Below are 15,120 nucleotides of genomic sequence, written 5' to 3'. Positions count from 1 at the left end.
TGAAGCAGCCTGTGTGAAATGTCCCAGCTAAAGAGTGTCAGGGCACAACTCAAGCTCAGTCCGTGGAACTCCAGAGCCAGGGCGCTTAGTCCCCATGTCCCACAGCCTGCTCACCACTGTCCCACAGGCCCCTCTCCTCCCCTCTCCTGGGGTGGTGTAGACACTGGTGCCGCCTCATCAGAGAGGCATGCTTGGCTCAGCCGTGTACAGACAGAGCAGATGCACACCCAGACACCTACCCTGCCAGGCTGTCTTTCTGTCCTTGCATAATCCTCTACCTGCCTCTGTCTGTCAGTTCTCCTGGGTCTCTGACTTTTTGGCTGCAAATCCCAATGTGTTATCATTAACCGATGTTTGCCTCAGAACAGCTCGTGTTGGTTTGCGCCATGATGAGAGCCTGCCCTGCGTCCGTCCGCCATGCGTCTGCCCACGTGGCCTCTGTGCCAGCTGGCCACTCGGGCCAAGGGGGTGACAGGTGGTGCCTCCCTTGCTCCCTGTCCTTTCCTTCTTGGTTGTAGGAATGTGGCTGTCCTGGCATCTGTGTTGTGTCATGGCTGCCTGATACCCACAGCACATCTGCTCACAGCATCCCAGACCCTCCCCAGCCAGGCCCCTCTACACCACCAGCCTCCCTTTATTCTCTCTGCAGAAAACCACTCCACTAGCAATAGGAAGACAAGGGCCGTCCTTGACCAAGTAGGCGGGTGGCTTGTGACACAGGAGGAAAGCTCTGAATGCCCCCGCTGTGCCCCCACCCCCTCCCATGGCGTGCTGGCCCCCAGGAGGAGCGCGGGCTGGGAGGGGTGGCCGTGGGCAGGGCGGGCAGCAGGCGGCACCATCTGCGGCCATCCTTTGTGCTGGCAGCCGAGCGCTCCCTCCATTGCTGTGATCCGCCGGGCCTCGTGCTTGGCGTGCAAATGAGTTTCCAGATGCCCGGTGCCCCCCCGCACAAGAAGCGGTAACTAGGGGCCTGGGAGAAGAATGGAGCAATCTGGAAATTCATTTCTGTTTGTTCCAGCCTCGCTGAATAGACCGCTTCTCCCTCCAGCTGAGGCAGATGTGTGCTGGGCACTCGCTTCAGGGGCGTTTTGCCACGGTTTCTGGGTAGACACACGCCGGGGGGGGGGTGCCTCTCCTCTCTGGCACCCTCCTCCCTGTGCAGGTGGTGGTATGGTGAGGCCCACAGAGAGGGGCAGGACACAGCTTTAAGACGCAGCTCGCCCACTGGCACCCCCTCCTGGAGGGAGAAACAGGTGCCCTCTTGGGAAGGGCACGGGCTGTATCTCAGCCTCGCTTTCCTCTCTGGTTGAGCAGTTTTGCACACCTGGTGACCCCGGCGGGACCCTTCACCACCCCACCCCATTCTCACAAAAACCACTGCCCTTCTTTGGTCCTTTGGTCCCCAGCAGACCCCTGGGAACATGGGCACCTCCCTCCCAGCCAGCTCTCAGCAGGACTCGATGGACGGGGTTCTCCTGCTGCTCCTAAAGATGCTGGGCCCCACTCGCTCTGCACTCCTGACGGAGATTGCCTGGGCCACGGGCACGGGCAGAGCCTGGCAGGGTCTCAGGGGGCCCCCAGCCCTGCCTCTCGGGGCCTTGGGCTGATGGGGCAGCCTCTCCGGGATCTGAGCGGTTTGAAGCGGCAGCCCTGTGCTGCCACCCCGGGGCCTTGTGTGTCTGTGCGTCCTCCCCCAGTGCCTGCTGAACGAGGAAAGGGGTGTGATTCAGATGAGGCCCGAAGCGTTTCTCATTGAATCAGAGGGGCTAGCGACCATGGCCTCTTGGTTTTGGCCTTTTGAAGAGTTTCATCTCCTCCCCCACATTCTGGTTCAGCCTTGGGCTTCACCACCAGGATGTGCAGCAGGGGCACCATCTGTGTGTCTGCCTGTCTCTGACTGTGGTTACTGTGAACGAATGACTTCACCTGCCTGAGCAGTGAAGCAGTCCGCTCATCTGTAGATGGGGATGAGAGCTGATATCCTGCATCACGTGGGGTGGATTCGAGAAAAGGACACAGAAGCATGTTGCACGGCGTCCACGTGGGAGACCCTGGAAACAAGCAAGTGGGCTCTGCGTCCAGCCTAGTGGCTGAGCAGTCCTGGTTCAAAAGGCTCCTGGTTGCCTGACCAGGTCGACGCGTTCCAGGGCTATCAGATCAGTCTGGCTGATTACTCGTGGCAGGAGTGAGGCGTTGGCTGGGCTGTGATCAGCCGTTTTTGCTTCCACGGTCTCTGCAGTTTCCCCTCCTGCCCCTGACCACAGCCCTGGAGGAAAGGCAGGGCAGGGGTCATTACTCCTCTTTCCCTGCTGGCAAACTGAGGCCAAGAGAGGGTCTGTGAGCTCCTTAGGGTCACACAGCAAGGTGGTGACAACCCAGCCTTCCTGACTCCTGACTTCCCCAAACCTCAGCTCCTTTATGCGCTTTGGAAGGACTGGCCAGAAACACTGACCCTGAGGGTGCTTTTGGCCTCTGGTGGCCGCACCGGCACAGTTCAGGATGAAAGAAAGTCCCCCAGCACCCAGTTCATTCCGGTGGCTTTTCTCTTGGTTTCCGAGGCCTCCTTAAGCCTGGATGTGGAGGGTTCTCCCGTGCTTCCGCCTTTGGTGCCCCTGGCAGACTCTAGCTCAGCCCCTGGGCCACTCTCTGCCCTGGAAATCCTTTGTCCTTTCAAGCATCTGTGCCCAGCAGTGCAGGGACCTGTCGCAGTCCTGACCGGAAGGTGGGTGCACGTGTGCTCAGCGAGCAGGATACTTTTGGGGGAGGAGTGTCAGGGAGAACCCTGCAGGCACTCCTGGGAACGTCAACAGGTTCCAGGAAGGATCCGGATTTTGTTTAAACCTTGTGATTTGGGGTCCCACCCATGGGGAGGAAGCCATGTTGAGCCCATTGTCCAGAGTCCGAGGGGGGTGGGCTTCACTGAGACGTCCGGGGGCGGCCAGCAGTTCCTGACCTGGGCCCAGGGCACAGGTCTGTGCTTGGCCCCTCTGCCCCTCTCCGGTCTCCTCTTGGCACCGCCTCTGCTGTCTGCTCTGTCGTCTTGACTCTCTCCTCTTTGCCGTTGCGGTCAGCCCTCCTCTGATCCATTCCTACAGTAACAGCAGCTTTTCAGTCCTCCTTCCGTTAGGTGTGTTAGCCCCACTATACAGGTGAGAACACTGAGGCCTCCTGAGGAGGCTTAGTGACTCTCCTGGTGTCACACCAAGGTGGAGGCGAAGCCAGCGTCAGGAGCACCCAGTCTGGGTGGGTGAGGTGGCCGAGGAGCCTGCTGACCATCCTGTCCTTCCTTGCAGCCCTGCTGTCCTCCTGGTGTGAGGAGCTCGGCCGCCTGCTGCTGCTCCGACATCAGAAGAGCCGCCAGAGCGACCCCCCTGGGAAACTCCCCATGCAGCCTCCCCTCAACTCCATGAGCTCCATGAAACCCACTCTGTCACACAGGTGAGTGGGCATGTGCCACCAGGGGTGGGTCCGGGGCCCGCTTGGGTGGATGCTGGACAGCCCCCCTTCAGGCCCCCAGGTCTCCTTGGAAATGCGCCTCAGGTGGGAGAAATGGGGTGGGTGCCCCTGAACAGCCGGGAGGATAGTACATTTTCTAAAATGCAATTGTCATGTTTTAAATCCTCGTGGGTGAGCGCTGTTTCTCCCCCATCAAAACAGAGGCTGAAAGCTCTGGGCTTACCCAGCCTGACTGCTTTGTCCCTTTGGTGGAGGGCCGTCTCTTCTTCAGGTTCTAGACTTCTGGCAGAAAGTTAGCCTTCCTGAACCCGGAGCCTTCCCTCTTTCCTAAGCAAGGTCTCAGGCAGGGCTGGAAGGGGCTCAGGAAGGTCACCGGGCTGGTGGTCACAGCCCAGGCCTTCCAGACAGGAGCCTTGTGCGGCTGGACCATCAGCACTGGGCAGGGCCACCAGAAACCCAGCATCACAGGTGGGACTGGGCTTGCCAGAGGCCATCAGGCACTGAGCAACTGTCCAGTCTGCCCTTCACCAGCCTCAGAAGGAGCACGTGGTCAGGACCGGCAAGTGCCCCAGTTCATTATCTCCACGTCCCTCGCTGAGCTGGGGATGTTCTCTGCGAGCGCTGTTCGGGCTGACCCTGGAAGAACAGGGACTGTCATGCTGTCTGCTCTCCCTGTGCCCAGAGCACGCTGCAGGACACCTGGGTCCCACCATCAAGGCGCTGCCGGGAAGTCTGGTACTGGCCACACTTTGTCAATCGAATTAGAGTTAGTTGATTCTTGGAGCCAGAAGGGAACTTAGAGTTCTTGGGTCCAGCACCTGCCCGAGCAGGATGGCCCCCAACATGTGGCTGGTTCCCTGCCTCGGTCAGATCCTTCTCAGGGTCACTGCCTCATTATGCCCTCGGTCAGGACTCTGACAGCTCTGATGCTTGGAACAGCCCCCTTCTGTAGGTGTTTCTGAGGACGGGGTACTGTTGGCATTTGGGCCAGAGTAGTTTTTTATGGTGCAGGGGTTTGCAGGGCATGTCATGTCTTGGTCCCTGCCCACTCGATTCTCCTAGTGACCCCCAGGCATTGCTAAAGGACTCTCACATGTTTGGGGGGTGGAGGTATCACCTGTGGTTAAGAACCGCTGCTCTAGAGAGGCAAAGCCCTCCTCCGTCCACCTTCCCCCTCTTGCCCCCGCTCGGCTAAAAAGCCGCAGGTCTTCTCCAGCTGAACTGCTGCCCAGCCGCTGAGTACAGGCTGTGGCTGAGAGCAACCCAAGCTACACACTTTGCGTTTACCCTTGCTACCTTTTACCTCCTTAACTCTCCATCCTGCCAGAGCCATCCTGCCTCTCACGATCCCACATCTCATGTCCTTCTCAGCCATCCCTCCTCCGGGTCATTTCAGTAAAGCTGCCTCTGATGGCAGGCCAGCCCCTCCGGGGACCTGCCACAGACCCGCTTGGCCGTGACCGCAGCCAGCCCTTGGCCAGGTCTCCGCTGAGTTGAGCTGAAAGCATGAGACTGCCTGGTCCTAGGGTTAAACAGATGAAGGGTGTCTTTGCTCCAGGAGCTGACTCTCACTGGTTGGGGAAATAAGACTCAGTGAGGCAAAATTGGGAGCTGGCAGGTGGAGGCAGGGTTAGGGTGAGTGACTTTGGGGTTCTCTAGGAGGAAGATGGCCAGGGTGAGACGGTCAAGAGGCCCAGAGGATATGGGCCTTGACCTTGAAGGACTTGGGCTGGAAGCTGGGCAGATAGCATCCTATGAGTTCGAACTGGCTTTCCCAAGAAATGCTATGGGCCAAAGAGCCACTGGCTGGTACCCAGTGCCCTGCTACACACACACACACACACACGCACGCACACACACACACAGTGCCCTGCTACACATACACACACACACGCACACGCGCACACACACACACACACACACACCCCTCTTCAGCCCCTTGTAGGCACCCAGTGCCCTGCTACACACACACACACACACACACACACACACACACCCTCTTCAGCCCCTTGTAGGTACCCAGTGCCCTGCTACACACACACACACACACACACACCCCTCTTCAGCCCCTTGTAGGTACCCAGTGCCCTGCTACACACACACATACACACACACACACACACGCACCCTCTTCAGCCCCTTGCCTCTCAGAGAAGGGAGAGCTGTGTGCGTTGGAAGATGGGTAACAACATTGTGTTGATGGGTAACAACACAGCAAGGTGACAGGCATTCTGGACCATATCCTACACCCCAAGGACAGAACTGGAAGGGAAATGCCCAGAGCAAGACGATGACTTGCCTAAGAACACACAGCCAGGGAGGGGCAGGGCGCCGAACCACACACAGCGCTCTACCCTTCACCCTCCCACTAGCCATTCGAGACCAGTGACGTGGTATCTGGTCATTAACCTGATCCTACGCCACACCTCGCCCTATTTCCCGATTTATAGTGGGACGGTTGAGACCAGAAGGAAGTATCATCTGTTGAACAAGGCCCAACCCATGTCCATTCAGACCAGGGCTGTTCCGAGGGCGCATTGTGGCCTGTGATTAGAGATCGGCTGCTGTCTACCTGTAACTTCATGCGTTTCCCCAAGGTGGGGAGTCCCTTATTTCCAGAGAAACTCCAATGGGGTGCATCACCTTCTAAGTCTCTCATGTAATTTCCTAAACAAGAAGGAAAGAAAGTGGAAGAGAAAGTCAAATACTGTCACAGCTAGGAAAGTCTTCTGCCCGCCCTCCTCCACAGCTGTATTGAATGACTTGGAGGAAGGAAGCTTCTCTTCCCCTTTCATTAAGGAGACCTCAGGCGGGGGGTGAGCTTAGGGACCCTGCGTGTTCAGGATTCGGTGCTCGGAGGTGTGTGGCTGTTCCAAGACGCACGGGTCCTTGTCTGAAGGTTCTGAGGACAAGCAAACAGGAGAGGGTGAGGGAGCCCGGATGCCTGAAGCCCCAGGCTGGTGGGCTAGGAGGCTGTGACTGTTGTATTTCTGTAGTTCAGGCATCACGGTCACATCCATTACAGGCCACGGAGGTCGGCCCCACAGCATCAGTCTGTGAGTTGGGACCTGTGCCAAGGACCCCTGGAGCCAGCTTCTGAGCGTGCCAGCGGTTAGGAGGAATCCTGGGTACCCACACGTTTGGCTCGCGCTGTGGTTCGTGGAGCAGCCTGTGGGCTCGTCCCCGTCTGGTCCTGACCACTGAGCCGTCGGTGTGCCGTCCTCCCACTTTATAGAGGTGCGCAGAGCACCGCACAGGAGAAGGGAGGCTGGGAGAGGCCAGCCCAGGGTAGGAAGGGGCCTCGGGGCTGCAGCCAGGCAGCAGGATCCCTTCACAGGCCCTGCAGTGACCCAGACTTGTTGCCAACAAATATTTCTGTCTTCTTCCAGATATTTGGTGAGCGGCTGAAAAAGCCGTTTGTGATGAGCGCATTGTCCACGTGCAAGTCAGTGCCACAACAGTAATGGAAAGCCTAATAAGTCTTGTGTATGCTCTTCATTTGGTTACAGTCAAAGTCCACTAGAGCTGGGGAAGCCTCCAAGGCCGAGGGGTGCCACCCTTCCCCTCCAGGTGAGGGATTTGCAACCCCCAGAGGAGAGGTTCCTGGGAGGGGCCTTGGGGCTCCCCTCGGATTCTGGGCACGGCCCTGTGCTCCCCTCCAATCCTGAGCAGGACCCTGTGCTCCAGGGTATAGCAGGCGGGGTACAGGCCCTGGAGCCAAGCTGCCCAGCATTGAGTTTCAGCTCTGCCGTCTTCCCTCTGGGTCACTTTGGGCAGCTCTGTATCCTCTCTCTACCTCCGTTGCCTCACAGGTAGCAATGGAATGACAGCAGCAGAGGACTTAACGCGTGTTGCCAGGCCTGGACACGGGGAGCCCCGTGGACGAGTCATTATTCTCTGAACCCTCAGCCTGGGGCCGTCAGACTCAGATGTGCTCATTCACGGTCAACCAACAAAGAAGGGATCAAGCAAAACTGACTGCCGGTCCTCTTCTTTCCTTGGTCCCATCACACCACCTTCACCGCTTTTCATTTTTAGCTCTTTTTTGTACAGCCACACCGAAAGCTCAGTTTGTAATAGACCCCTCTTCTTGCCCCCAGGAAAAAAGAAAAAAGCAATGAAAGGGAGACTGAAGGATCTATAAATCCGTCAGTTCCAGATTGCCAAGATGCAAGGATCTTTTCCTTTTCTCCTTCCTCTTGAAAAAATTTAAAGCCTTCTAATACGCAGTTAGCTGCACCAGTTCCTCTCTGAGTTTCACCGCAGGGAGGGAAGGAAGCAGCCCCCACTAATTGTGATGATGGAGAGAGCTGCTAATGGTCCCCCTAAATTAAAGATGGTGGGAGCGTCAGCTCCTCACTGGCTTGGTGTGTCATTAGTGGTAACACTACAGCCTTGTGCAGAGACGGGACCAGTAGAGCCGGATGAGGGAAATTAATTAAGGTCTGACGATACCCTTAATAGGAATTTGTTATTTCTCCCAAATAAAGTGGCTGTGAGAAGTGCAAGGGAAGAAATAATGCAGCCCTCCCTCCCGCTTCCCTCCATGAATGTCTGTGTAGACACTTTCACAGGAGGTGCCCGGGAATCATCACTCCCTCTTTACTCATTTTCTCATATTTAGCAAATATTGGTCAGTGCCCATGGGGCTGGCAAACAGACATGTAAACCGTCTGCTGTAACTACAGTGTGAAGAGCTCTTTGTAAAATATATGAAAAGAAGTGCTAAGGGAACAGAGTAAAATGTCCTTGGTGGTCTGCTTAGGAGAGTCACAAAAGGGAGCATCCAGGCTGGGCTCCGAAGTATAGATAGGAGTTTATGAGAGAAAGGAAGGCAGAGGAACACTAAGGAAAGCCTCAGAGGCTTGGAACATATGTTCAACAGGCAGGAATGATAATAACACCCCCTCCCATTGATAGCCTATTTGCAAAACTTCTCAGCACCATCACTGTATCATCAAGTAAATATGGGTACCTACACCCCACTTGAGCTGGAGAAATGGAGAGAAAAGTATAGGTACAGTTGAGCAGAGACTGTCTGCCAGGCACTGTGCAGAATTTTACCTGTATTTGTATGTTTCATCCTAAGCATATTAGTATTAGTCCCACTTTACAGATAAGAAAGTTGAGGCTGACTTAGGTAACAGGGCTCAGGTCATAGAAATCATCAGTGGCCTACCAGAGCCAAGGTTTGACCCCAAAGAATCTAAGTTCCGAGCCCAGATAGTTAACCACTGTGCTTTGAGGCCTCCCTCTGCCATTTGAATATTAGCTAAAAAAATGTTTAGTCAGAGTCCTTGAATATTTGCCAATATACTTAGTCCAGGCCACAGCTAGTGATTTGATGTATAAGGTGGTTTTTTCCTGGGACACTGTTTGGGTTTTGTCTGCAGCCAGTCTTTGAAGCATAACTCGCGTCTCCTGTGTGCCTTCCCTGTCTGGCTTCCCCAAGAACCTTGAGGAAGTCATGCCCCTTCTTGGAGTTCTCATGGCCTTGATGGCCTTTGTAATGGAGGCTTCCTCGCATTATCGCCATCTTTGCACAGGGAAGCGTCACCTTACTGGACCCTAAGCTCCCTGGGACAGTGGCCAGGCCCACTATCAACCTTACCCTTGACTACCTCTGGGAGCCTGGGAGCCTCAGATCCTAAGGCATGTGTCTGTGGAGCCCACTTCAAGGGATTAAATGAGTTCTTGTGTGAAAGTCACTTCACGCGGTTCCTTACATGTAGAAGCCACTCAATGAATCACAACAGTGGTAAGAGCAGCCAGTAGTTCGGGGGTACCCGGCTGTATTAGGCCTTGCCTTACCCATGTGAGGTCACCTAATCCTCACGGCCGCCCTCTGAGTGAGGGGCTCTTCTCATCCCTGGGTGTGGCGAGGGATGGCACACTGAGGCCTCTGTCCCCCTCCCTGGAGGGCAGGACCTCTCGCTTCCTGGGTGCCGGTGCCCATGTGGTCACAGGCACACTGTAGGTGGTCAGCAGTCAGGCTTAATGAATGAATGCCTTCATTCATTCTAAGGCATCCCTCTGAGGTCAAGCACAGAGAGGCGGTGTTTCTTTCTGACACTTTTATTAGAAGCTTCCTGAGCCCTGCAGGTGTGTGAAGACATCATGCCAGGCACAGGTAGCCGGAGAACCTGGGGCTCCCGGGGCAGAAGGAAAAAGGCAGGAGGGCTTTCGCTCAGGCTCCCACTTGGGCCCCAGAAATGTGAGGAGAAAGTGGAGGTCAGGCCAGTGGATGGGGCGAGGGCTTCCTGGAAGAGGTAGCCTTTGGAAGAGGAGCCTGGAAGGGATGAGTGGCATCTTTCAGGGTGAGGACGAAGCATCCGAGTCCGAGAAGAGGCCCAGAGGTAGGGAAGCAGCTGCCCCCGTGTTGGGAGTTGCTTGGCAGAACGCTGCTGAGAATCCTAGTGGCTTCTGGCACTGGTGCCTCTGTAGGTGGAACAGGATTCTTGGGGCAGGTTTGACTGGACGGGACTGTGTGTGGGGGTGGCTTGTGGCATGAGACCAGACCATGCTGGATTGCAGGTGTACAGAGCTGGGCAGGACTACTAAGAGTGGGTTCTCAGATCCCAGGGGTGCTGGCCTCCCTCTGAACCAGGTATGGACAGGTGGAGGGAAGTGGTTCCCAGTGGGCAGCCCTGAAATGCCAGGGACCTCTGACCTGGGCTGAGCGTGTCTGCTGGGGAAATAGTACTTGCAGAGGAGGGACGCAGCCTCCGGCCACCCCCAAGCCCCTAGGCCTCCTCTTCAGCGCCCTGAGCCCCTCCCACCCTGGTAGGGCCCAAGAGCCTGGCTGGTCCTTGACCCTCGGGCACCGGGAGCCAGGCAGCACCCCGCCCCCCGCCCCGACAGCAGTGTCTGAGTCTGGGCAGAGACGTCGGCAGGGCTGACTGCCACCGTGGGCCCATGGGGGCGAGTGCCTTTTCCACGCCAGCAGGAGCCGTCTCCCCAGGAGATGAGTCACAGCCCTGTCGGTGCGGCTGCCACTTCTGCTTTTGTAGCAGGTGCGAGTGGGGGCGAGCGGGTCCCCGAGACCACCCTACAGCATGTGCCTGTCTCCCCACCGCACGCGTGGAGAGCATCGTGCCAGCAGGGCCTGTGTGCGCGTGCGCACACGTACGTGTACCCCGCACACGCCAGGTGTGCACCTGGGCTCTGGGGTGAACCGTCCAGCCAGACAGCGGAATGCCCAGTTTGGGAACCTCGGTTAAGTTTGCTTCTCACTGAGCTTGGGGCGGAGGGGACAAAACAGGAAGGAGCCGGTTTCCGCCCACAAGGTCCACCCACGAGCTGCAGGGCAGTTGGGAGCTTGCTCGAGGGCCTGTATCCCAGGGAGCCGGGACCTCCCCGCCTGAGGAGGTGAGGCAGCAGCTGTGGGTCCCCGCCAGGCTCGGAGGGGCTCCCGGGGGCTTTACTTCCTGAGCCTGCCAGGCGTGCACCTCGGCCGGAACCAGACCTCAGCCTGGAGGGTTGGTGGGAGCTTATGGGGCAGGAGTTCTGGGGAGAGAGGACAGACTCGGGCCTAAGCTCTGCTCGGTTGCTGGGGTCCTGTGTTGAGTCCAGGCACACCTAAGGTGAGGGTCCCGAAGGAGGGCGGGTGTCCAGGGTCTCCTCTTTGTTGTTTAAAACCATAGCCTGCAGGGCCTCCCTGTGAGACTGGCATGCCAGCCCTGGGACCAGCTGGTGCCCCCGGGTCCCCAGTGACCTCCTGGGAGAGCGGGGCTTCTTCCAGCCCAGCTGTGCTGAGGGGCAGGCCCTGCTTGCTTTCCTGTGCTTCTCTGCCCCATCCGGGCTCTCTGGGCTCCCAGACCCCCCAGCGGTGCCCCCCAGATGCAGCGAGTGTGAGCTGTCGGTCACCTTTGGCCTGTGCATCTGGGCCTCACCCCCTTTCCCACGTCACACCTGGCCTGCAGAGGCAGGGGCCGTCAGCCTGGTTCCCTGAGGACGGCTCCTCTCCCCGCAGTTCTAGGCCTGCTGTTTTCCCCCCAGAAATCATGAGTAATGCTAAAGCCTGTGTCACTTTCCAGTTAAGGAAGCCTTTCTGTCTGCAGTCTCCTCTTTAAGCCGCGTCAGACTTAGGCCACGGGGGCCCACGTTCAGACTAGCCAGCCCGAGATACACAGTAATGCGCACGTTTACCCCGAGACCCCGGGCACACGTGTGCTCGTGCGTAACATCGAGAAGTCAGTTCAAGGGATGATACTCCTCCTTACTATGTGCTCACATTTGATTACTTTCTGTTTTATTCCCTCTTTTTTCCCCCTCATGGTTCAGTGTCACAGCGCACTCTTGTGTCATGACCTGCAGTCTGAAGACACAGAGTAGAGCGGGGGTGGGAGTGTGTTGTTCTTACGCCCATTTAACAAATGAGGAGACTGAGTGCGCACAGGCTCGGAAACTTGTGCCGGGGCCCTGAGCCAGGGAGGGGCGGGTGCAGGACTTGTACCCACAGTACCGAAAAAAGGCCAGAGTGAGAGGAAAAGGCATTGGGGCTGGGGGCGTCCCCTTCTCCCAGGAGGTCAGGACAGCCGCTCCGGTGAGGTGACTTCTGAGCAGAGACAGGAAGGAAACCAGGGGCTGGCCAAGCAGAGAGGGTGTCCAGGCAAGGGGGCAGCAAGGTGAGACAGACAGCATGGGCAGTCAGTGACACGGTCCTCCCTCCAGTCTGACCCAGCTTGACCGAGGGCCCCGCCTGGCAAGGAGCAGGGCACAAGGCTCAGACCCCCGGCGCCCCTCTGCCCACCTGGCGTACAGTCCTGCGCCTCCTTCCCGGAAGTCTGACCTCCGGGCTGGCTCCCCACACCTCCGTTCCCAGTCGCCCCGACCTCTAGGGCCTGGGCTGGCTGCTCGGCTGGGGGATGAGTCAGCTTTGCTTTCTGCTGACTTCCTGTGTTGAAGGCACAAGTCAGACAGAGAGAGGCATGAGGTGCTTTCCGACCAAGCCGCCCTCCTCCAGAAGCCCCTTCTCCCACCTGCCCCCACTCCCCGGCTACCCAGCAGTGCTGCCTTGCAGGCCTCGCCCCCGGCGGGATGCCGTGGGCAGAGGTGGTAGCACAGATGTGAGTGCTCTGCTCTTCTGCCCTTTCTGGGGCCGTGTCTGGGATTTTCTCTCGGTAAGAGGCGCTGGAGAGTCAGCGCAGGACCGGCTCCAGGGAAGAGGAAGCCCCAGCCCAGCACTCCTTGGGGGTGGTACCCCTGGCAGGTTCTTTATACCGTGACCTCGCTGGCTCCTCCTCGAGCCTGTGCCTCTGCTCCTCTCCCTGGGGTCTGCTGGACCTCGCTCTCCATCTGTACCATGGCAACCAATAGGAAGCCACCTCTGAGCACTTACGGTATGCAGGGCTGGGCGTCGGGCCTTCTGACCTTTGGGGGCCCCTCGGGAGATGTCATCAAACAAGGTGGGTACTGCTGGGACTACAGAGGAGACTGGGGGAACAGCTGGGGCCAGGGGCTCCCAGAGAGGTGGGAACCAAGATGGGAAGCAGGGTAGGGTGGGATTAGCAATGGGGTAAACCATTCTGCTGTGTGAGTTTGGACTCTGTGTGTAAACACTGGAAGCCGTTGAAGGAAGGTCTTTGATTGTGCCGAGTGTCTTAGGTGTTTGAAGGAGATTGGCTTGGCAGGGAGGTGCGCGAGAGATCGGGGTGGGAGCAGGGGAGGAAGCACAGCAGGTAGGCCAGTACCTGTCATCCAGGAAGAAAACCTGACATAAGGAGGCTCCTGGCAAAGACCAAATCAGCCGGGCAGGGCGGCCACCTCACTCTGAGGGGTCAGGAGGAAGGGGAAGAACCGAGACTTAGACTGGAGCCCTTCTGACCTTTGCTGAGAAAGGACGGGGAAGCTTTGAGGGGAAGCTGGTGCGGAGGAACCAGAGCTGTTTCTGGAGAGCCGCTTAGAGCGGAGCGTGGTCGAAGGCAGAGCTTAGATTGAGCCTGCAGGTCTCTCTTCCTCCATAGCATGGCCTGTGGACTTGGGCTAAGGTGAGACAGACAGCCGTGGGGGTGGCGCGTCCACGGTGATGGGGGGAGAGGTCGCTGTCATACGATCGGTCACCTTACAGTGTGCACCTGTTCTGCGTTGGACACCGTGCCGGGGGATCCAGAACTGACTGAGAATGGGGGTCACCTGGGCCTGGCTGGGAGCTGCAGAGCATGGTGGGGTTGGTAGATGCGGCGTGCCTCCGTCTGCGCCTGTGTCTGCAGCCCCTGAGGACCCCCACCCTGTCTCCCTCTGCAGTGATGGGTCGTTCCCCTATGACTCTGTCCCTTGGCAGCAGAACACCAACCAGCCTCCCGGCTCCCTCTCCGTGGTCACCACGGTTTGGGGAGTGACCAACACATCCCAGAGCCAGGTAAGAGCCTGTCCTCCCCCCAGCAACAGCCCCTCCCAGGCGGGGTCATCCCTCGAACCCTGAGGCCCTCGGGTCACCATGCCATGCTAGCCCTGGTCACTCTCCCAGGCTCTCCCTGGCTGGAAAGACCAGCTTTCAGGGCACACCCAGCTGTGGACACACCTCTACCCAGGATGGGTCCACACCTGCCCCAGGAGGATGGCCCCTGGCCCCTGTGCACTGCCCCAACCAACCCTAGGGCCTTCCTGAGGGAATGTTTTTCACCTGACACACAGCAAGGGGCTCTTTCCTGGCCGGCATTTACTTTGGTTGGATAAACAGGAGAACTTCCTGTGTTATTGGCCTCAGGGCTCCAACACCTGGGGTCTCTGACCCTGGACGGCCTGCGTTAGATTTCAAAAGATTGAGCCTAAAACTTGTGACAAACTCCACTTCACATCCCTAGTCCACCCTGCCTCCCGCTCCTGTTCCTTCCTCCTTCCTCCACTCCTTCCTCTCCCTGCTGGGCCTCTGCCATGGCCACGTGAAAGGCTCAGGGCCGCTTGCCGCCCTGGAGGGAACCAGTGCACTTACCTGTGGTCTTGGGCCACAGGGAGCCCCTCGGCCAGGACCCTGCCACCCTCTAGAGCTGGTAGGTTGGGCTTCTCTTTGCCCTCACAGAGCAGCAGCCCAGGGCCTCTGTGTGGCTTGACCCTTGGGCATCCAGGCGGCTTCGCAGGGCAGGAGGGCTGAGAAGTCCAGAGCTTTCCCACCTGCCACCTGGTGCTGGACCAGCCTCACCGCCTTCCGTCACAGGCTGCTCATCTCCGCTGCCTGCTTCCGGGCTGGGTTCCCCCCTTCTAATCATGTATATACCATGGCAACCATCCATGCCCAGATGAAATGAACGCCCCCCCCCGCCCTTCTCCTCCTTTTCCTCAGTCGTCCTTCCTGTTTTGCCTCTGTCTCCACCCCCACCCCTGCCATTTTTCCTTTTCCATCTCCATGCCACCTGGGGTGCCCACTTGGGTGACAGCCCCTCTCTCTGCCCACAGGTCCTCGGGAACCCTATGGCCAATGCCAACAACCCCATGAATCCAGGCGGCAACCCCATGGCGTCGGGCATGACCACCAGCAACCCCGGCCTCAACTCCCCACAGTTTGCTGGGCAGCAGCAGCAGTTCTCAGCGAAGGCCGGCCCCGCTCAGCCCTACATCCCGCAGAGCATGTACGGCCGGCCCAACTACCCCGGCAGCGGGGGCTTCGGGGCCAGGTGAGCAGGGAGCAGCCTTTGCAAGGGGCCCATCAGCCCTGCCCTTCCCCTC

At 58.2% G+C, this 15,120-nt stretch overlaps 1 protein-coding gene across 11 annotated transcripts in view; it reads left to right on the top strand.

The window, feature by feature from the left end:
* ZMIZ1 (zinc finger MIZ-type containing 1) overlaps positions 1 to 15,120 on the top strand; it is a 230,849-nt gene that overhangs the window by 191,456 nt on the left and 24,273 nt on the right. For all 11 annotated transcript variants that reach the window (XM_027129760.1, XM_027129761.1, XM_027129759.1 and 8 more), the window contains 3 exons: positions 3,294 to 3,438; positions 13,702 to 13,816; positions 14,851 to 15,068. In XM_027129760.1, the coding sequence (XP_026985561.1) occupies positions 3,294 to 3,438; positions 13,702 to 13,816; positions 14,851 to 15,068 (478 nt within the window). The remainder of the gene's footprint in view (positions 1 to 3,293; positions 3,439 to 13,701; positions 13,817 to 14,850; positions 15,069 to 15,120) is intronic.

Source organism: Aethalodelphis obliquidens, unplaced genomic scaffold, assembly GCF_003676395.1.
Source record: "Aethalodelphis obliquidens isolate GAN/ISIS:26980383/991018 unplaced genomic scaffold, ASM367639v1 scaffold37, whole genome shotgun sequence".
Classification (NCBI taxonomy): domain Eukaryota; kingdom Metazoa; phylum Chordata; class Mammalia; order Artiodactyla; family Delphinidae; genus Aethalodelphis; species Aethalodelphis obliquidens.
This window is presented reverse-complemented; position numbering and strand designations above follow the sequence as displayed.